The sequence below is a fragment of the Arvicanthis niloticus genome, chromosome X, assembly GCF_011762505.2.
Source record: "Arvicanthis niloticus isolate mArvNil1 chromosome X, mArvNil1.pat.X, whole genome shotgun sequence".
In the NCBI taxonomy this organism is placed as follows: domain Eukaryota; kingdom Metazoa; phylum Chordata; class Mammalia; order Rodentia; family Muridae; genus Arvicanthis; species Arvicanthis niloticus.
The window spans coordinates 55,209,585-55,232,912 of NC_047679.1; the positions used below are offsets into that span (position 1 = coordinate 55,209,585).

At 38.9% G+C, this 23,328-nt stretch overlaps 1 protein-coding gene across 2 annotated transcripts in view; it reads left to right on the forward strand.

The window, feature by feature from the left end:
* The window catches only part of Ogt (O-linked N-acetylglucosamine (GlcNAc) transferase), a 41,170-nt gene that overhangs the window by 966 nt on the left and 16,876 nt on the right, over positions 1-23,328 (forward strand). Inside the window, exons 3-10 of one of the 2 annotated variants that reach the window (XM_034486253.2) lie at positions 1,903-2,083; positions 2,852-3,095; positions 10,703-10,771; positions 14,205-14,321; positions 18,857-18,936; positions 20,567-20,762; positions 21,020-21,160; positions 21,822-21,922. In XM_034486253.2, the coding sequence (XP_034342144.1) occupies positions 1,903-2,083; positions 2,852-3,095; positions 10,703-10,771; positions 14,205-14,321; positions 18,857-18,936; positions 20,567-20,762; positions 21,020-21,160; positions 21,822-21,922 (1,129 nt within the window). The remainder of the gene's footprint in view (positions 1-1,902; positions 2,084-2,851; positions 3,096-10,702; positions 10,772-14,204; positions 14,322-18,856; positions 18,937-20,566; positions 20,763-21,019; positions 21,161-21,821; positions 21,923-23,328) is intronic. The other variant, XM_076919067.1, reaches the window with a different exon arrangement.

The following is a 23,328-nucleotide window of genomic DNA, read 5'->3' on the forward strand; positions in this document are numbered from 1 at the left end:
TGTTGCAACCACACCCTTCCTCTGCGAACGTGCCAGCCCGACGGTCGTTTCTTGTCCTCAGGGAAGAAACCATCTCGGTGCCTTGCTTGGAGTTGACCACCCTGCCCGCCCTCCTAATTCTCTCTTTGTGTTACTTTCTCAATGTATTCCTCCGCCTCAGCCTCTGGGGTTTCATCTCTTTATTCATAGGGTGTGCATTTTTTTTTTTAAGTTTCCATCCTTGCTTGAAGAGTTTGTAAAGCAACTTGAGTGTAGCTGCACAGTGCAAATCGGTTGCCCCTTTTCGACGATTCATTCCCAAGCTTTTGCTACAGAAAATAAGAAAACAACCAAATTGTAGGAGTGTCCTTCAACTGCCTTTCCAGATTGAGGCTATTTGGGGCGGGAGGGAGTGGGGAACCAGGATGCGGCTCTAAGGTTCCCGAACGGTTATTGTTTTTATTGTTTCGTAGTGCCTAGGTTTTAGTTGCCGACTTTGAACATGTGCGATAAATAGATGATTCTAAAATAGTATCCCATCCATAATTGACGGGAATGGGCTCAATAATAGTCCGACCTCGACCTTCCCGGTTTCCCATCGTGATTTTCAAAAATTCTGTGTTAGGTTTTTGTAAGAGCTTGCCCTTCTCTGACTGTTAACTTTATTCGAAAAAATGGTCATTTTCAGTATTAAAAGAGCAAATAAGTGACTTTGAAAAGTGACAGGTAATGTGCTAAATTTAGGAGCTAGAAAGTCTTGTCTAAAATGTAATAATTGTCTAGTTGATCTAGCTCCAACCTCAGATTTGGACACAAATCTTTCTGGTCTTTGTTTTTGTGGTTAACTGTGCATTCTGTTGGGAAATTGCTCTGGTATGAGAGAGCTTGGCTCAAATTTGAGCTTGTCCCCATGACCTTGGTTAAAATTAAGTACTGAGTCTGGTTTCCCATTCTAACCATCTAGAGAGTGTTATCCTTGATTTCCTAATAATGTATTACTATGGAGATAAATGTTTACAGCTGAGCCTTAGGCATGCGCCTGAATTTTGGTTTTTATTATGTTAACTAAACCAAGTCCCTCAGAACAAAAGCATTTTTTTTTGTTATTTATTCTGTTATATTTTATCCCGTGTTTTATACTGCAACATTTTAAAGCTATTCCAATTGTAGATTGTTGCCTGGTTATTGAATAGAGTTGTTTTTAATGTCTTAATCCTTCAGTGAGAGTCATGAACACAGCAGAAAGTGTAAGGCAGCGTGGGTGGGATTTAGCTAATTTGGTCTCCTTCTGGGTTCTCTCCAGTAGAGGAACAACGTTTGGCAAACCCATTAACTGCTCTAGGCCTTGACTGCTAACTCAATTTGTTTATCAGTTGCTTTAAAAGTAGCTCTTTGACTTAGGCTGGCTCTTTTAAAAAAGAAAGCTGTACAACTCACAAACATGATAAAAAGAGTTAAACACCTGGTGTCCCCACCCACACTGAGAAAATGTTAGAATACAATTCAGCTTGAAATGTGAGATATGAAATATTGTTAACACTAGGTTATTCTGACAATAAATCCTTGTAACTTTTGCAGATTTCCTGTTTAATGTTTTGTGTCAGTATACTAACTTAGTTTAGTGACTTTAGTGAATCTGCCTATGATTTTTAATTAAAAGTACAAAATGTAAGAAAGGAATCTCATTTGGAAGTAAATATCACTATGGAGTTTAGAAAAGGAAGCATTAATAATGATGAATTTGAAAGAGATCAACTCTGTAGACTGGGGTTTAAAATAATATGCAGAACACTCTAGTGCTTTACATAGTTTCAAGCATTTTCATCTTTAAGTTTAATTTACCATATTTTTACATTTTTTGGTTTGCATTTCTAACTTTTTGTTTCCCCCCTCCTTCCCTCAAATGTTTTGATGATTCTCCAGAACCAACGAAACGTATGCTTTCCTTCCAAGGGTTAGCTGAGTTGGCACATCGAGAATATCAGGCAGGAGATTTTGAGGCAGCTGAGAGACACTGCATGCAGCTCTGGAGACAAGAGCCTGACAATACTGGTGTTCTTTTATTGCTTTCATCAATACACTTCCAGTGTCGAAGGCTGGACAGGTAGGAGATGTCGGGGTAACCTGCCTCTTGATGCTGAACTTAAAAAATGATAATTAAATATTTGAACTTCAGAGTTTTCCAGGGCTGGGTTTCATCTGAGCCACCAACGCACATGTACTCTTGCTCACTTTTGACATGCCTAGCTGCTAGTTTTTCTCCCTGTTTTTTTTTTTTTTGGGGGGGGGGGGTGAGCATATTATCAGTATGACTAGAGTCTTTTCCCCCAAATTTTTATCACTTGGGGATATTCTTTTTCAGGTAATTATTCTTAGTGTACATCTGAGCATCCAGACCTGTCAGCCTGAGGGCCTCTGGTAGGAGGGGCATATGTAGCTCAGATTGGAAATATAATCATTAAATTGTTGTTAGTTTTAGCTAATTAATCAAATTAATCAAAAGAGAAGAATTTGTGCTGTGGATCTTTTAGTAAGTTATCATTTTGGTACACTTAGGCATTTGAAGATGTGTGTCTTTAAATCTCGCCAACAAATAGAAAATGAGACTCATGTACTTTTTATTTTTAATCTTAATAATCATGTTATACAATGTGGCAGTTTGGTAATAGATTCTAATAAGAATTTGTTATATAAGAACCTGCTTTCTTGTATGAAATCTGGATACTTTCACCTTAGGTCTTGGTTTTCTGCTGTATGCTAGTAAAAGTATAATGTTCCATAGCATAGGATTTTCGGGGAACTGTTACAGTTGCATATGAGCCATGCCTCCTTAACATGCATATCCATGCATCATCACTTTCCGCTTTTCCAGATCTGCTCACTTTAGCACCTTGGCAATTAAACAGAATCCCCTTCTAGCAGAAGCCTATTCGAATTTGGGAAATGTGTACAAGGAAAGAGGGCAGTTGCAGGAAGCAATTGAGCATTATCGACATGCCTTGCGGCTCAAGCCTGATTTCATTGATGGTTACATTAATCTGGCAGCAGCCTTGGTAGCAGCAGGTGACATGGAGGGAGCAGTGCAGGCTTACGTCTCTGCTCTTCAGTACAATCCTGTAAGTAAACGTTTATTGTTGTTTTCCTTCCACAGCAATCCAGAAAACAAACAAGCATGCTTTGATACCTCAGATAATAGGTTTTTTTTTTCATGAAAGTCAAGAGTTGAAAGATATGTTTATGTACTTGAAATGATGAAATTGCTTTGATTTGGTCTGCATGACATCAAAAAACCCATCTTATTTAGGAAGTTAAACATAAAAAATTATCCTTACAAAAATTTCCATCAATTTTTTTGTAATGCTAATTAAAGCTTAAGACACATGGCGTGTGTGCATGCATATGTGTGTATGCGTGTGTGTGCACTGTTTTAATGAACTTTGGGTAAATTCTGATGGGTATTTACTTTTTTTTTTTTTTTTTTTTTTTTTTGGTTTTTCGAGACAGGGTTTCTCTGTGTAGCTCTGGCTGTCCTGGAACTCACTCTGTAGACCAGGCTAGCCTCAAACTCAGAAATCCGCCTGCCTCTGCCTCCCAAGTGCTGGGATTAAAGGCGTGCGCCCCCCCCCCCCCCCCCCGCCCGATGGGTATTTATAGTAGTAATTTTTAAAAAAGATTTTTGTGTGTATGTGTGTGTGTGTGTGTGTGTACACACTGTAGGTGTCTCCAGACACACCAGAAGAGGGCATCAGATCCCATTACAGATGGTTGTGAGCCACCATGTCATTACTGGGAATTAAACTCAGGACCCCTGGAAGAGGAGTCAGTGCTGTTCTTAACCACTGAGCCATCTCTGTAGCCCCATTATAAAAAATTTTTAAAGGTGCTGATATATTAGTGATATGAAAACTAGACTATAGCTGGGCAGTGGTGGCGCATGCCTTTAATCCCAGCACTTGGGAGGCAGAAGCAGGCGGATTTCTGAGTTCGAGGCCAGCCTGGTCTACAGAGTGAGTTCCAGGACAGCCAAGGCTATACAGAGAAACCCTGTCTCGAAAAACCAAAAAAAAAAAAAAAAAGAAAACCAGACTATAAAACGTTCTTAATACCTCCTCCCCAATATTGTTACAAGTAGTGGAATTAAGGTAATTACAGATGTAGACCAGTTTAACTCTTTTTAAATCTAAGTTGCATGTGTTTTCGTAGAACAAGTATTAGAGTCTGTGAAAGATCAAAATATAGTGTGTGAAACAAAAAAAATTTTAAAAAGCTATAGGGATGTAAAACTTGCTCAGGAAACTGTTGGGAAAATGAAGGGAAAGTGGCTGTAAACTTTTAAGAGGTGAGTGTAGGATAGGGGATGGGTCTTGGCAGCACCAGCATAAACTTGAGCTAAGTTGACATTGAGCATGAAATCACCCTGGAAGTGCTTAATGATTAACTGCCATTATCAAAAGTCTTCTAGAAGCTCAGACACTGCTGCTTCAGATAAATGTCTGAGTCTTTACCATGATCCTTTGGTGAGGATGGCATTATTTCTAGTTTTGCCAATAATAAAAAACCCCAATAGACTTTGGGTTATATAACTTTTAAGATCACATAGCCAGCTACCAATGGTGAAGTGGATGTTGAAACTTGAAGTTGAATTATCAGAGCAAATGTTAACATCAATGAAAAATGAAAGCTAAAAAGGGCCTTCTTTGCCCCAAGGCAGCCATTGAGCACAGCCTGGAAACCATTAGACAGATAAGCATCTCTTGACTCCAATTTTATAGTTTAGGAAACTGAAGCTTATTTTATAGTACTTTGCCAAAGCGCTGTGATCATTTTTCATCTTAATATCTTTTTAACAATTATTTTTAAAGTTAATTTTGAAAATTAAAAATTCTATTGTTTTTATTTCAAAAAGGATAAAAATCACTCTGGAATGGCTGTTTTAACTTTAGATGATCTTCGGTACATAGAGAGTTTGAGTCAGGGCAGGTGCTCCTTTGAATGGCTCCCTTAGTTCAGCTAAATGGTGCTTTTATTTGTGAGTTCATTATAATAAGTGCTTTTGTTTTTTGTTTTTTGTTTTTCGAGACAGGGTTTCTCTGTGTAGCCCTGGCTGTCCTGGAACTTACTCTGTAGACCAGGCTGGCCTCAAACTCAGAAATCCACCTGCCTCTGCCTCCCAAGTGCTGGGATTAAAGGCGTGCGCCACCACCGCCCAGCATAATAAGTGCTTTTTATTCAGTGCTTTTTAATCTAGGGGAAAATTGCATAGACTTGGAGATAATGAATGTAATTTCTCATGTTCTTTCAGAGATATTCAGTGTATATTTGAGTATATTTGTAATTTTTGGTTTTAGACAGCTAACCTTGAATGTCCTGCCTGTGGGGCTTGGATTTGATTCTTCCTAAGGCACAAGCTTTTCTTTCTCTTGTGTGTCCAGTTGTCACAGGATAGTACATTCTTTTCCTTTAGACTTTAGGGTTTCGTTTATCCTTTACTTGTTGACTGTGTAAACTTCAGCTTAGTTCTCTTGCATAGTTGTAATCTTGGTTAACTTTACTCTGTTAAGTTATTTTGAGAGGGGATCTCTCAAATAGGTCTCTGTTAGTCAGGTTGGCCTCCAACTCACTAAGTAGCTGAGGATGACCGTGAACAACTTAGTTTGCTGCCTCTGCTTCCTCAGTGCTGAGATTATAGAGTGTACTACCATGCCCATTTTATATGGTACTGTGGATAGAACCCAGGACTTTGTTGCACAGTAGATAAGTACTTTTCCACCTGAGCTAGATCCCTAGAGCCCTGGCTCAGATTTTTAGTTGCCTGTCTGTGTGGTAGGGCAGTTAACTTTGTTGACAATGTAACACAATATAATTATATTGAGAAGGGAAAACTAAAGTGAGAGACAAAGCCATGCTACTTTCTAAATATATGCCATGTATAGTTTATATTATTAAATATCTTACCTATTAATGAAACTTAGTGTCATGTACTTCCAAAGAAGCAAGATAGCAGTAAACTCAATTTCTTGCTTGCATTGGTGTGTCTCTTGTAGGGAGACATGCTTCTTTATTCCTCTGTTCTTTACAATAAGAATGAATTCTCTAGATCTCACCTAAATACAACACAGTGGTTGTGTTTTAAGTTTTCAGAATATCTAATCCTAACTAGATTAAATTTTCTGTTAAATGCCTGTTGTCAAGTCTATGCTGCCTGTGTTTTCAGTCTGTTCCTTGCAGTGTTTTTTTTTGTGCCATATGCATTCTACTCTAGCATGGGCTGGAATCGGTGGTGCTGTTGCAGTCTGAAAATTAGTTAAGGAAACTCAGGTTATTTTGGTTTTGTAGCAGTGAAAAATTAATGTCAGGCTCATTTCACTGGTTTTCAGCAGTGCTTCTCTTGTAAGTTTATAGATGCACCAATGTAAAAGTTAGTTTGTAACTTGATTATAGAAGTTAGAGCCATTTCATATTTTTTTTGTATTTGGAGCTGCCTTCCTTAATGTTTTATGGCTTAATACATTTGCTGAAACTTTAGCTTGTTTTATATATATATATATATATTATATATATATATATATATATATATTTTTTTTTTTTTTTTTTTTTGGTTTTTCGAGACAGGGTTTCTCTGTAGTTCTGGCTGTCCTGGAACTCACTCTGTAGACCAGGCTGGCCTCGAACTCAGAAATCCTACTGCCTCTGCCTCCCAAGTGCTGGGATTAAAGGCGTGCGCCACCACCGCCCGGCTAGCTTGTCATATTTTAAGGTGCTGTTTCTTCTGGTGCTCTCCTAGAATTGCCCATATTTGGTAATTCCTTTACAAATTATGCATACAGTTCTCCTTTGTGTGATAGCTGTGAGCCTGCATTGCTGTTGCTATGTGTGGAAGCTGTTGAGAAGTTGTTTTCTGCTTTGATGGTAGATAACACTATGCTGAGAGCCGCTGACATCCCACCATGTATTACTGTCCTGTTGCTTCGAGAATCCTTGGTAGCTGAATGAGGAGAAAACCTTTCATTTCTACTTCTCTCCACTCTGCTTTTTGTTAAGGTTATTTGGCAAGGGTCACATTTTTAAATATTCAAGTGCTGATTGTTGTGTACAAAGCTTGGTGAGGAACTGGGGAATTGTGTTCTGGAGGGGTTATCATGAGAGACAGACCTTTCTCCTAAAGGAGAAAAAAGATGTAAGCTCCTTGGGTGATTATCGTTGGAGAGTATTAATCAGAAGATACCCTTGAGAGGCTGCTAAGAACCTAAGCATTCTGTAGGAAGGTAAACAGCAAGTAGACTTACCAGGCTGAAGTGCTGAGTCAAGTAGTAACAAGAAGTGAGTGTAGTAGAGCAGCAGAGTCAATTGGAAGATCTCAAAATAATAGAGGCTGTGGAGTTTGAATTTAATTTGAGAGGCAGTTGAGAAGCACTGTAGATTTTTATCGGCCTGGTTTTTCTCAATGTGTATGTATGTAGAGAGACTTTAAGAGGAAAATTGGGAATCAGTTATACTAGGGAGGGATAGTTAATGCAGGAACACCTTATTTGTGGTTCTTTACCTTTAATCATATTGTTTTTCCTTTCTTTTGATACCCTATTTGTTAAGTCGCTACTCAGTTAAGAAAGCCCAGCTTAAAGCTCTCCTTTGAATGTATTTAGTTTATTTTCCTTGATATTAGGTATAACATTAAATCAAGGTTTTCATGAAAGTTATTAACTAGGGATGGGCAGAAGGAGCCAGATTTAAGCAAAGTGATTCTCTTAGCAGATACTCTTTTGATTTGACAGATAAAGCTGAATCTGATGCAGGATTCTGGATAATTTTTTTTGAGAATTTGAGAATTTGTAACCTTCTTGAATTTTATGGACAATAAGTATTACATGTATGCACATGAATGGATGTCTATATTTGTCTATTTAGTTTTGCTTATTCTGGTTTTGAAAATACTGTGATGTGTATGTGTTATCTGTGGAAATGACTGTACTGCTCTTTGAGGCTGGAAGGAGGTGTCAGATAACCTGGGCCTGGAATTATAGACAATTTACAGCTGCCTTATATGGCTGCTAAGAATTGAACTCAGTTCCCTTGAAGAGCAACGTGTGCTCTTTACCTCTGAGCCATCTCGCCAGTCCTGTTTTTGCTGTTTTTGAGATTGATTCTCATTTAGTGTAAGCTGGCCTTGAACTGATTATATAACTGAGAATGACCCTGAATTTGTGATTATCCTGCTCCCACCTCCCAAGTGCCAGCTGAAAGAGAGTTTTTGTGTGTATTTGTGATACTAGGGATCAAACTCAGGGCCTTGTATACCCTTGTATATAGTTCTGCCTTGGGGCTCTACTCTCTGCCATTCTGCTCTTCTACTTAATAGGGTATGGTTTGCCTTTTCCTAAAGTGGACTTATTATTTTATTGTAACCTTGAAGGTATTTATATTCTCATCTTTTTATAGCTCTGGAGAGCAAGCATAGGGTCTTTGGCATGCTAGTTAATTTTTCCACCAACTGCCCTACATTGCTAGTCCATAAGATAAGCTATTTTTGTTGTAGTATGCTGTGATGAATGTACATGCTATAAGTAAATATAGATAATCATCCATCTAAGAGTTTATAGACACTAACTGGTAAATTATGTAACAGTGGGTAAAAATATATAGATGGGACTGGAGAGGATGGCTCAGGGGTTAAGAGCACTGACTGCTCTTCAGGGGTCCTGAGTTCAGTTCTCAGTAACCACATGGTGGCTCACAACCATCTGTAATGGGATCTGACACCCTCTTCTGGTGTGTCTGAAGACAGCTACAGTGTACTCATATACATAAAAAATGAATAAACAAATCTTTTAAAAAATACATCTACTAGTCAGTTATTGTGGTGATTCTGAAATTTATGGCCCAGAGCAGCCATAGAAATTGGTGAAAGTCTATAAATGCTTATCACTCACTAAAGTAGAAGGAACTTGTGTAAACACATTGGATTGGATATTTAAACATAGCCTGACAGCCTGACCTTTAAGGTTCAAAGGTGGAAACCTACACAAAGTAGATAGGAAGATTATAAAATTCATTATTTCTCAGAATACAAATAGGATTCCAAAGTGCTTAGACTAATCACAGATGATGATTAGTCTGTAATAAGATTAATGGTTCCTGTGAATTGTTTGCTTATTTTATTTATTTACTCATTCACTCATCTATTTATGCAGTGCAGGCTGGCTTGGAATTCAATATGATAACACTTGGAGTGGGGGGTAGGGGTTTGAACTCACGATGATATTCCTGCCTCAGTTTCCCAAGTGCTGGGATTACAGGTGCATGCTACTGTACCTTGCATACATTGATGCTTTGTGGAATAATATCAGTCTGTGCTTAAGGTTGTGAGAAGATAGGCCTACTCTTCGAAAGCATTAGTTACTGCCTGAGGGATAGCACTAATTAAGGTGGATCATGGAATTGTCCCAGTTTAGCCAGCCTTTACCTTATTGGTTCATCCAGTGATTGACATGTACAGTGCAGAAACAGCTTTATCAGTAAAGCTAACCGATTCTATAACCCATTATACTGTTGCTGGTAGAATAATAGACATGATAATTCTTTGGACTATTTGATAAAATTTCACTTTGTAGGATTTAATTTAAGGTTCTTTCACCCACATAACAATTCAGGATGATAAACGTGCTTCATATTGCCATCATCTCTGCTTGTTATTGACTGAAAAATTCTGACAGAAGCAGACTTTGCAAATAAAAATTTAAGGTTACTGTCTGTTGAGCTTATCATACTGATGAACAGACTGGTGAGTCAAAGGACTAGCAACACAATTGAGCTGCTAATAAAAAGCAGAGTCAACTGCATTTCGTTATTCACCCACTCAGTTCTGATAGCACTTAATGAGTAATCTAGTGGCAGGTGGCAGGATTGAGGCTGTGGTTGGATGGTAATCCTTCTGCCTAGGCATGAAATAAAGTCAAGGTTTCTAAATAAGTCCGAGAAACAAAGGGTGGGTTTGTTGACAGGTTAATCACTTGCTAAGTGGAACACTGTTTTTCTCCGCTGTGGAAAATTTCTGGTCCTTGATACAGTAGTGATTCATCATAACCTTGAATAAAACAGTTGGATAAATATTCAATCATTTTTTTCCCTAAAGGTTGACGTTTGGAGGAGAGAGAGGCTCTAGAAAGGTCTTGTCTTGTGTTTTAAACTGATGAGACCAAATGTATTTGAAAGGATGCTAGTGGCATATACAGATCTTTCAGCCAGAACTGGAGCAGCAGCTGATAGCAAAACACATTTATATCTGTACAGCTAAAGATAGTATTCATACTTAGAAGAGAAATCAATTCTGTAAATAATGTATTTTTTTTAATAATTTATTTATTTAATGTAAGTACACTGTAGCTGTCTTCAGACACCCATATGAGGGCATCAGATCTCACTATGGATGGTTGTGAGCCACCATGTGGTTGCTGGGATTTGAACTCATGACCTCTGGAAGAGCAGTCAGTGCTCTTAACCACTGAGCCATTTCACCAGCCCCGTAAATAATGTATTTTAAGTTCAGGTTTCACCATCAAATTAGTTTCGGATTTTCTGGGAACTAGATGAGTTGTGGGCCTATGGTGAAGTTTATCAAGTGCTGCTTCGGATTGACATTAAAATGACAGCTAGATGCATAGATGTGATGTTGAGATAGTTTGATGAGGAAACAGTATAAGTAATGATACTGTCTCTGGATTTTTAGGATTTGTACTGTGTCCGCAGTGACCTGGGGAACCTGCTCAAAGCCCTGGGTCGCTTGGAAGAAGCCAAGGTAGGTGTTGGCTAGAACACATTTAAGCATTAGTTATGAAAACCTGTACCTTTTGCCAAGTCTTCAACTCTTCATTGAGCTATCTTCACAAAATAGTCCTATGAAACTGAGAAAAACTTGGCATGACTTGCCTCAGACTAGAGCAGGACCAGGCTTTTGGCATAATCTGTTCTAAATCTGGGGGTAAAGTAAGAACGTGAGCATTGTGGAGCCTTTCTGCTGAGTTAGAGCATCTTTAATAACAATGGGCTCCATCGTGATCTTATGTGGGAATCAATAACATTCCTTCAAATCTGAGGCTTGCCTGCTAGTGACAAAAGCAGAGTGCCTGTGATTTGGCTCAAGACGCCTATATGATGCAGGTGCCATTGAAAACGCTGCTCTTCTAAGTCCTTTGTGGCTTGTAAGTGGAGAAGAATTTCATCCAAATGTTACCCTGTAATACTGGCATTTAAAATTCTTATTTAACCTTCCTCCCTTCATCTTCCTCACCCTTTTATAATGGAAGAAAGGCTGTTAAAATATTGCAAATTAATAATTGGAACATCCTGCCCCTCTTGTCCCCACTTCCTCCTCAAATTCCTTCCCCCTTTTTCCCAGTCCTAGTTGTCTTATCTTTTTTTTCTTCCTCACTTCCTTTTCTTTTATTCTTCCCCACCCTACCTCCTTTAAAAAAAAAAAAGTCAGAAGGACAAAGCTGGTTTGTTTGGGAAATGGACTGATCGAAAGAAAACTTGCCGAAGTGGAAAGGTGGCTTTTAGCATTCTGTGTTTCCAAATAATTAATTTGAACACCAGGTTGGGTTAATTAAAGCTTTTGGTATAATTTACAATTAAATTTATAAATGCAGTTGTCTTGTTACAAGCCACCTTACGCAACCGCGCTGCAGGGGTGAGGAGTGGGGAGAAACCAGAATGCTTCTGAAACTCCCACCTGTTGCTCTGAGCCCCACGCGCATGCTAATGCGTGGAGTGTATGCGCAGCGTAGCTGTCTGTTTGACTGCTCATCCAGGGAGGGAGAAGGCTTTTCAGCACCACCTAATGTTAAAAAGGCACTAGTTTTAAGTGCATAACTTAATAAATTCTGCCAACACTATGGATTAACCTTTGTAGGTTTCCAGCTGATGAACTATGTTCATTTCAATCTTAGCTGATAAAGTGATTGGTGATTTTTAGAACAAATATTTGCTATGCTCCTATCAATTGTCACCCCACCAAGCGGACAGCTAACATGAATTGCACTTCACTGCAGCTTTAGACATCGGTTTAGGCTGAGACGTTGCGCCTGCCTTAGGTTGCTGACTTCTTTATTTCAGAGCTCTGGAGACACCTAGTTTGAAACATGTCATTCTGTTTTTTTTTTTTGTTGTTGTTTTTTTGGTCTTTTTTTGTGAGAACTTAGTAAACCAGAAAATACTCTTGAGTGAAATGCAATGTGTTTCTTTTGTAATCAGTGCATTTGAAAATTCAAGCCAGCATATATTCCTAGTAGATGGAATCAAAATTAAGTTGTCTTTGTAGAAAATAAAGAGCCTTTCTTCCAGCAAAAATCCCTGCTGTATGCAATAGCCCTGATTAACCCTCTCCCTTCTGCATGTTTCCCATGTTACAGACTTGAGACTGTCCTCATTCCCATATATAATAGACATCCAAAGAATTTCAATTGCTTTGTTGAACTTTTACTAATGATCTTGTTTTTATTTTCTCTCTTGTTTTTGGTTTTTCACCATTGATATTGTATTTAGAAGGTTTCAGGTGGGTGAAACCTCCTATTCCATGCGTAAGGTGCCTCGCTGAAGGGAGCTCGAGGCCTGGATCTAGGGCAGACACACAACCTCCTCCTCCTCTTCCAGCAAGGAACGCACCGAAAAGTCACATGATGAGAAATATGGTAACGGGTTTGTAACTGCCACAGCAAAACAATTTGCCTCCATGCCTGAATCTTCTGTCTTGTGGCTTCAGAAACAGCTTAAAATAATTTTATTTACAAGCAAGTTATGTAAAAGAATGTTTTATACTATAGCCACAATTCTGTCAAAAATAAGTAAAAGTTAATTAAGATATTAAAATTATTAGATAATTTACTAGTAAAAGCTTCTAACTCTTCTTGTTGTTCATTTTTTTTCCTTTTTCTTCTTTGTTTGGATTGCAGCATTCTGCTCTTCTGATGATGCGCTGTGACCCTGCAGTAGCGCAAAGGCTGCGCAGCGTTAATGCGCATTGCGTGCGAATGAGCCCCTGTGAACGGTTGACTAGATGAGTAATCTGATTGACTGGCTCTCTCAGTCCTATTCTGTAGCCTTTTTGGATAAAATTGGGTTTTAACGTACCTTGAGTCCAACTAATCTCATTAAGCAAATATTCTCTATGGGCCTGTCTAGTAGATTAATGGATCTGGTTGGCCGTTTGCTGCGTCTAGGGGTGTTCTATGTAGCGCAGCAGTTCGCAGCGATTGCGCAGTGCGATGCTGTTAGGTGGCGCCAGCGATGTTTGCGCTCGCATTACAGGGACCTCAACCTAGGTGCAATCCTGTCATGTGAGGTTTTATTTTCTTCCTCTTCAGAAGAGAGGGATGTTGTGAGTCTGAAACTTAAAGCCTAAATGATAATGACTGACTTGGCAGAAACATTTTTGTATGGCCCAGTAGCTTACTTTTAATCTTAAGAAAGAAGAACACTGTGAGCAACAGTTCCTTCATCTTTTTGGTTTTCTAATAAAATGAGAGAGATCGAAGGCTTGGGGAAGTTGTATAGGAAAGAAACTTTTTGTTGTTGTTTGCTTTGTCTTATCCTCACCCTCTACTCACTTTGTAGCTGAGGATGGCTTGAACTTAGGATCACCTGCCTCTACTTCCTTAGTGCTCAAATTACAGGCTCGTTCCCCATACCCACTTTAAGAAACAACTGCTTTTCTATTTTTCTGTTTTAATTGATTATGAAATTTGGGTGTTTTTTGTTTTTGTTGTTTGCTTTGGTTTTGGTTTTCCTGTGATGTCTCACTTAGCACTTTTTAAAAACACATTTTGGGCAATGTGGGCTGGGGAAGCTTAGACCTCATGATGTCCTCTTGATCATCAATTTCTAGAGCCCATATAGGTGTTGAGATAAGAGTAGTCTGGCATTAGTGTGTAGCAGCACCCAACCTCCCAGATGAGTCCCGGGATAAGGATTATTGCTCTTTGGTTGGTAGAACTGAACATGGTGGTTTGCACTTGGGTTCTGGTGGCGCAGGCGCAGGAGCAGCCAGCTGTGGCAGCGCATTAGTTTTGGCGCAAGCGAGCCTATGCTGCAGGGTCACTTTTGACTGGTCAGAGAAGAAATAATGATATCACCTTATTCCCCCTCCCCAATCTTTTTTTTTTTCCCCTTTACAAATTTTCCCCTTTCCCCTTATCTCCTTCCCCTCTCGTCTTCTTTCATTAAACCCTCCTAAGGCATGTTATTTGAAAGCAATTGAGACGCAACCAAACTTTGCAGTAGCCTGGAGTAATCTCGGCTGTGTTTTCAATGCACAAGGGGAGATTTGGCTGGCGATTCATCACTTTGAAAAGGTTAGTCATTAATTGATATTTTATGAAGTGTTTATAGGTACAGAACATTCTTACTAGAATAAAACAGTAGGCATTTACTTAACCGGTTATGTAATATGTTTGTTTTCTTGACAGTATTGCAGCATTTGTAGATGGTATATAATACAACAGTTTTTGAGATTTGTACTGAGAGTATACTTCAGTAATTGAAAAATTTTTTTTATTTATTATCACTGTTTGGTGTTTTTGAGAGGTCTCACTCTGTATAGAATGAATATTCGGCTTAGAACTTACTATGTGGCTCAGGTTGGCCCTCAGCCTAGTGGCAATCATCTTCAGCTTCCTGAGTGCTCAGATTACAGGCATGAACTACCCCCATCTGGTTTTAAAATATCCTTTTCGATAAAAGAAGTAGGTATCTCTTTGAGTGAAGCAATAGTATGGGCTGTACAAGGATCCATTGTGAAGAGTGACATGAGGGAAAGGAGGAAGCTTCCAAATGTCCTGATTAAAAACGCTGATTCCAAGGCTAGAATAGGAAATAATACAACATTGTCTGGGATCACTTGTCAGATCAGAAAGCAAGCAAGTACCAATTTGCTTATTCATATACTTTTCTTGCTTTTCTTTTTTTTTCTTTAAAAAAATGTCTCATATAGCAGAGGAAGGCTTTGAGTTCAATGTTTTAAAGACTCATTTATTTTTACTTTTTATGTGTATAGTGTTTTCTCTCACCATGTGGGCACTGGGAACTGAACTAGGGTCCTTTGTAAGTAAGAGCAGCTAATGCTCTTAAGTTCTGGTCAGCCTTTCCAGCCTGAAACCTTGACCTTTTAAATTATATGTCTTAACCTCCTCAGTGCTAGTGTTAGAGGTGGGTGCCACCACAGCTGGCTTTTATTTGAGAAGTAACTATTCAGAGTTTTGGCCCATTTTTAAATTTAAGATTTATTTGCTCTCTTACTTTGAGTTTAGGCCCTCACATATTATTAATATTAGTCCCTTCTTGGATGTATGGTTTGCAGTATTTTTAGCTACTGTCAATTGTCTCTTCACTCTGATAATTTTCTTTGCTGTGTGTAGTTTTATATGATTGCATTGTCTCTTTTAGTTTTTGTTGCCCTTGCTTTATTCTTAATGCAAGCAGAACAAATACTGTGTGTGGTCACACTTAGGTATGGAGTCTACAAAAATATTGGGCTGAGGAGGTAGAGGTGGTAGGATTCTTGGAATACAGTGGCCAGCCAGCTAGCCTAGTCAGATTGGTGAGATCCAGGCTCAGTGAGAGACTTTGACTCAAAGATAGTGTGAAAAATGGTTGAGGAAAGCAGCTCCAATCTCTGGCATTCACATACATGTACATATGCACAATGTAAACATCTACTACCTCAAACATGTGTGCAATACACTCTTCACATTCAGCAGGTTCACAGAAATATGAGAAAAGTAGGTAACAGGTTCTAATGGGGAGAGGGTTGAAGTAGGGGCAGCAAAATATTGGTTAAAGGCTATAAATTTGCAGTTGACTGTGGAATTAGTGAGATACTTATTACACTGGATGGTGACCACATTTGTATGTATGGTATATTTCAAAATTGCTACACAATGGCTGTTTTAGCCCAGGAATTCAAAGTGAACCTGGACAACATAAAAATTGTCTCACTTGACAAAATACACTATGAAGGAAAAAAAGCAAAGCAAAAATGAAAATCCATATATGCTGGCATAGGCTAATAATTCTAGTATTTGGAGCTTACAATAGGAGAACCCAAGGTACAGAGAGAGAAGTGACTCTACAGAGTTGTCTCCAGACTTCCACATGTGCATTTAGCATAGGTGAGCTCCGTCATCCATATATACACAACAACAATGAAATGAGTTTTAAAAAAAATTTTAAAAAGCCTTTTACATATGTTTATTTGATATGGGCATGTAGCCTATACTGACCTGGAACTGGCCTTTTGCCTCTGCCACCTCAGTGCTGGGGATTTATAGGCATGTACTGCTAAACCCAGTAAGAATAGATTTTTAAGGCAGGAAGTGGTGACACATGCCCTTAGTTCCAGCAAAGGCAGGTGGATCCTAGCTCAAAACAAACAAAACCCAAAAAGAATAGTTTTTAAATGTTCATACACTTAAGTTCATACTTTAAGTGTTAAAACAGGGAAGTTATTGAGGGTGAGGTGTTGAATATATGTATGGCCTTAATTTATCATTTGGTATTTAATTTACTAGCTTGAATTTATGAGAAGCTGGATAGATGGCTCAGAGCTTTGACTGGTTTTCTAGGGATTCAGGTTCAATTCCTAACACCCACATGGTAACTTACCATTTGTAACTCCACTCTTAGGGGATCTTTGAAACAGGCTGTCTTGGCACTTACTATGTAGACCAGGCTGGCCTAGAACTCAGAGCTATATTCCTTCATCTGGCCTTGGAGCACCAGGAGTAAAGGTGCTCCATGCCTTTAATCCCAGGACTTGAGAGGCAGAGGCAGGTGGATTTCTGAGTTCGAGGCCAGCCTGGTCTACAGAGTGAGTTCCAGGTCAGCCAGGGCTACGCAGAGAAACCCTGTCTCGAAAAACCAGTAAATAAATAAATAAAGAAAGAGAGAACAGAAAGAAAGAAAGAAAGAAAGAAAGAAAGAAAGAAAGAAAGAAAGAGAAAGAAAGAAATGAGGGTTGAGTGTGTAGTTCAGTGGTAGGATGCTTGTCTAGCATGGGCAAGGCCAAGGATTATGATTCTTAACACACACATAGAGCTTAGGGAGATATTGGGGGAGACACAGATAGGTTTGTGCTTCTAGTTTAAATGAGAGGCTAGATAGATGCCTCAGGAGTTTTAAGAACATTGGCTGATTTTCCAGAAGACCCAGCTTTGATTTCTAGCACACACTGGGAAGCTCACAACCATTTATAATTCTAGTTTCACAATCTGAAGCTCTCTTCTGTTATCCAAACATGTTTACCTGCTCCATGCATTTCCTAGAAACTAATATTTTTCTTTTTCATTTATATGTGTCCTGTGCACATATACATGCAGACAAAGCATGTTAAAAGACACCAGAGGAATTTCATCAGCAAAAATGTCAACTATGAATTTACATAGGACAGTGATCTGAGTTTTCTTTTTCAGCAAGGTGTAGGAATGAAAATAGAGATTTAAATGAAATGTGGTTGATTAAAAGGGGATGAAACGTTTGATATTTGCTTCAAAATTATCTTGGAGAAAGGGGGAGTAGGTTAGAATACATACTAAATAAAAGCCAACGTGATTTTATGTATTATTAAATATGTTAAGACATGGGTTTATTGCCTTCCCTGCTTCTGTGTATTTTTGAGACTTTTTATAAAAATTTATTTAAAAGGAGCAGGTGTGGTTCATGCCTATAATCTAAGCCCTTTGGAGGTTGAGGCAGGAGGGTTGATTGCAGGAGTCCTGGGCCACACTGTCTTATATAGTGAATTCTAAGATAGCCTGGGCTGACAGCAAAGTTAGACCTTACCTCAAAACAAAAAAGTTCAAAAGGTTTTCAGGGTAGATATCTATGACTGTAGAAAATCTAAGCTAATTGATTCTTTATCTGATAGAGACTTGTTTGTTATCTATGTAAAGAAGTGTGTCTAGGAATCTAAAATATTTGAAATTACTACCTTTCAGTGTTTTGGTTAAATTTGTATTTACTATTCTAGAGGATTATCTTTCTAGTGCCTTGGCTATGCTAGCCCAGCATTCTATCATCGAGCACTACTCCCCAGCACCAGAATAGCATTTGCTTGTTTTGAAAGTGTCTCATATAGACCCAGGCTGCATACAGATTTACTGTGTAGCTGGGGATGACCTGAAGTACTGCATGTCCCAGCTTATACCTCCTGGCTGCTTGGATTTTAGGCTTTTGCCATACCTGGCTTAATGTTACAACTCTAATTAACATATCTTACTGAGGACTTGCTGAGCTGTGTTTATGGAACAGAGGAACTTACATACTTTGTTAAGAGCTCACTGCTTATTTCTGCCACTTTCTTTTAGAACAGTTAAACTGACTTGAGTACAATGGACCAAGCATTACAAATACTCTGTATGGTAGCACAAGCCTTTAATCGCAGTTCTTGGGAGGCAGAGACAGGCGGAGCTTTGTGAATTCGAGGCCAGCCTGGCCAGAGCTACATAGTGAGACCCTGTCTCAACAGACAAAACAAAAAGAAGATGACATACTCTGCTCAGTTAAATTGGATCCATTTTGCTTTGAGAAGGTTTTTTTTTTTGTTTGTTTGTTTGTTTGCTTTCTCATGATGTAGAGAATGGAATCCAGGTATTGGAGTATGCTAGGTGAGTGTTTTGTCACTGAGCTACAGGACCAGCTCCTCCCTCCAATTATTTTGATATTAATGAAGGTTTATAGATGAGAGGGAACTAAATAAGAAATGCTTTTGAAAATAAACTGAGTTTTATTCTAGAAAATGTAATTGGATATCTCAAATTACTTTAATAAAAGCTGAATGAGAAGTTAAACTGATAAAATCTTTTTCTAAGTAATTTTTGTCTTGTAATTTTAGGCTGTCACCCTTGACCCAAATTTTCTGGATGCTTATATAAATTTAGGAAATGTCTTGAAAGAGGCACGTATTTTTGACAGGTAAGAATGTCTTTGTGGTTTGGACTAAAATGTGGCAACAACTTCCATCCAGAAGGACATTTATCTAGAGTGTACTTTTCCCTCCTGCTTTGTTATTCTTTACTTAACAGATGTAGTTGGATGACTTTTCTGTTTTGGTTTTCCTGAATGCTTTTATCCTTACACTTAATTCAGTTGAAATTTTCTTTACTGTAAAACTGTTAGAAATGGCTACCTTTTGGACTGAATTGTTCCCTTTATCTGATTAAGAAAGCGAAGTAAAGCTTGACTTTTGACTTTTTTTTTTTTTTTTTTTTACAAAACTGCTTTTCGTGTGTGTGTGTGTGTGTGTGTGTGTATTGTATGTACATGTATGTGCATGTGAATGGCACATGGGAGTTCTGAAGAGAACATTGGTGTCCATCCCCATCCTATCATTCTGTAACTTACTCCTTTGAGGCACTCTCTTCTTGAACCCAGGGTTCACATTTTTGGCTAGGTTGACAGTCAGTAAGCCTCAGTGATCTCCTGTTAGTCGCCTTCCCCCAGTGCTGAGGTTATGTGCTTCTATATGGTCATACCTAGCTTGTTAGGTGGGTTCAGGGATCCAAACTCAGGTCCTCATAATTATACACTAGACACTCTTAACCACTGATCATCTCTCCAGCCCTTTGATTTATTTGATTTTGTTTTATGTGTATGGGTTTTTGCCTGCATGTATGTCTGTGGACTATGTTGGGAAGCCAGAGAGGGTATCAAATCTTCTAGAATTGTACACACACACACTCTCACACACACACATGGCTGTAGTTATACATGGCTGTTAGCTGCCATGTGGGTTCTAGGATTCAAATCATGGTCCTCTGGAAGAACAGCCAGTGCTTCTGTCCACTGAGCCATCTCTCCAGCCTTTGATTTGTAACATTTTTGTTGTTAAGGAAAGCCAAGCAGGAATGCACAAGTGTTTTTCCGTGAAAATATGTTTTACAGTCTGGCACTTGGGAGGCTGAAGCAGGAGGATTGCTGTGAGTTCAAGGCCAGGTCCTTGATAGAACAAGACCCTATCTCAAAAAACATACTTGGCTTGGGTGTAGTTGCTTATACCTGTAATACTAGCACTTGAGAGGTCAAAGGGAAGGGGGTTGCTCAGAGTTGGAGGCCAGCTAAAGCTACAGAGTAAAATCTTCTCTCAAAAAAAAAAAAAATCAAAAACCCACATATCCCAAAATACAAATGCAGAGCTAATAATTTTTACTCAGTGGTAGAGCCCTTGTTTAGCATGCATGGGCCCTAAGTTCAGTTCTTAGCACCACAAAAAATATACTTTATTAAAAATGATATTTTGGTATGCACTAAGACATGCTGAGTTGTCATTAGTTAAAATTAATTGACATTTCATTTAATAAAATATCCATTAAAGTTAGCTTGGGTGAGATGGTTCAGTGAGTAAAAGTTTAAGCCAATGACCTGAGTTCGATCCCTGGAACCCACCATGGAAGGAGAGAACCAACTTCATTCACAAAGCAGTCTTCTGCCTTCCACACGTGCAGTGTGGTCCATGCCAACCTATACACATGTCATAAACTCTAAGAATACTATGTTTAATTACTTGCATTTTGTGCACATGTGTTTGTTTTTGATTTTCTCACAGAGCTGTTGCAGCTTATCTTCGTGCCTTAAGTTTGAGCCCAAATCATGCAGTGGTGCATGGCAACTTGGCTTGTGTGTACTATGAGCAAGGCCTGATAGACCTGGCCATTGATACCTACAGGCGAGCTATAGAACTGCAGCCACACTTCCCTGATGCTTACTGCAACCTAGCAAATGCGCTCAAGGAGAAGGGCAGTGTAAGGATTTTGTCTTACTTTTATTTCTTTGTTTTGTTAGAAAAGAAAAATCATCATTGTACGTATTAAGTATTGAGATGGTTATATTGGTTTCCTTTGGAGTTTTGGTTGCTGGGAAGGAGGATACTGAAAGTTATCCATTTTGTGGTGTGTTCCCAGCCATTAGATTCAATGATGCAGTTACTTGAATTACTAGAACAGCAGTGGTCTCTCTGCTTCTTCTGTGTAGTTTCTGAATGGTTTGTTTTATTTTCTAGGTTGCTGAAGCAGAAGATTGTTATAATACAGCTCTTCGCCTGTGTCCTACCCATGCAGACTCTTTGAATAACCTTGCCAACATCAAAAGGGAACAGGGCAACATCGAAGAGGCAGTTCGCCTGTATCGCAAAGCATTAGAGGTATGTTCAGTGCTGTGGCTGGAGGGTCTTAGCCTAGCCTGTGTGACAGTAGAGGGAAAGCAGTTTAGTTTGCCTGCCTCTGGGTTCACCTCTGGGTTTTATTTTTTGGTTTGGTTTTTGAGACATGGTTTGTCTGTATAGCCCTGGCTGTCCTCAAACTCACTGTATAGGCCAGGTTGGCCTCGATCCCAGAGATTCTCAAGTGTTGGGATTGAAGGTGTGAGGCACCATTGCTCTGCTGCCATTCACCTCTTTAAGAGGATTATTCATTATTGATGTAAGGTCCTATGACATGCAAGACATCCCTATATTGAGTTCATTATTTTATGCATAGGTGGGATCTGTACAAAGATTTTGACTAGTAAGGTAAGTAAAGCTATTACAATGAAGAACTCAGGTCTATGTCTAGTGGTTAGTAGGTACAGTAGGAGTTTAGAAAAGAAGTGAGTGGCATTACTCAGTGTTAGTAACAGGAAGAGAGGCATACTTCACATTTGAAATGAAGATAGGTATAAAGTGGAGGAAGCAGTAGAATTTGAGCTACTAGACCCAGGAAAAGGTGGAGAGAAGTCGAGGCACACTGTGTCATTGTCAGAGTTTTGGGAGGTAATTGGGAGATTGTTTTTGCTATTTAATATCCGCTGTGATCATCACTCTGTAGGTCTTCCCAGAGTTTGCTGCTGCACATTCCAATTTAGCAAGTGTACTGCAACAGCAGGGCAAGCTTCAGGAAGCGCTGATGCACTATAAGGAAGCCATACGGTAAGAACCTCAGAGCTTCTTTTTTCTGTTTTCATTTCTCTTTTCTGTCTCTCCAAAACCCTCCCATAAACCATACCTCCTTGCTCTCAAATACATGGCCACCTTTTTCATGAATTGTTGTAATGTGCATATATGAATATGTATTTGTATGCATATGTATTTCTAAATATAACTTGCACAACCTGTATAATTAATGTTTCTTGTGTGTATGTTTTTGGGGTTGGCCATTTGGTATTGGATAACCACCACCTGGCATCTTATTTTTTTTAAAGGCATGGCATAGTGGTATATGCTTTAATCCCAGCACTCAGGAGCTTAAATAGGTGAATCTCTGTGAGTTTGAGGCCAGCCAAATCTACTATAGCAAGAGCTAGGCCAGCCAGGGCTACATAGTAAAACCCTGTGTAAAAAAAAAAATTTGAGGCTAGAGATAGCTCGGGGGTTAAGAATATACTTCGAGAGTATCTAGGTTCAATTTCTAGCACCCATGTGGTAGCTTGCAACCATCTGTAAATAATAGGAAATCCTAGCTTTCAAGGGCACCAGGCATGTGCATGTTACATAGGCATACATGTGGGCAAAACATCCACACACATAAAATAGTAAAATAGTTTTTAAAAATTAACTATTTATTTTAAGCTTTTTATGAGCCGGTTTCATTATGTAGCTCTGGTTGTTCTGGAACTCACTGGTCTTGAACTTACAGAAATCTACATCTCTGCCTCCCAAGTCCTTCGTTTAAAGGCATGTATCTGTCATATCTGGTTTCCTTATTGTAAACTTAAAAATCATTAAAAATTCTTCATCTGTATATAGGTATATGTAGAGTATATAGATCCCTATAGAGGCCAGAAGGAGGGTGTCAGATCTCCCGGAGTTGGAGTAAGGCAGTTGTGAGCTGCCCCTTGTGGGTGCTGGGAACCAAACCCAGGTCCTCTAGAAGAGCAGCCAGTGCTCTTAACTATTGAGCCACTTCTCTCAGTCCCTTGTTATTTGTCTATTCATTTAGTTACCTATACTTATTTTTAGTTTATTTTCTTCCCTGAGGCAGGGCCTCTCTCTATATCCCTGACTGTCCTGGAACTCCATGTGGATCAGGCTGGCCTAGAACTCAGAGATGCCCCTCCCTTTGCCTCCTATGTATTGGGGTTAAAGGCATGTCCTACTTTAGTTTTTAACAATTATATTTCATTTATTTCATGTGTATGTAGGAAATGTGGATATATACTGCAGTGCCCATGTAGAGGTCAGAGGACAACTTATTGGGGTTGTTTTACCTTTTCATGTAGGTTCTGTGGTTGAACTCTTATTAATCAAGCATAAAGGTACCTTTACCTGCTAAATCATCTCACTAACCTTTTAAAATTACTGCTTTTTTTCTTTTCAAAGACAAGGTTTCTATCTTT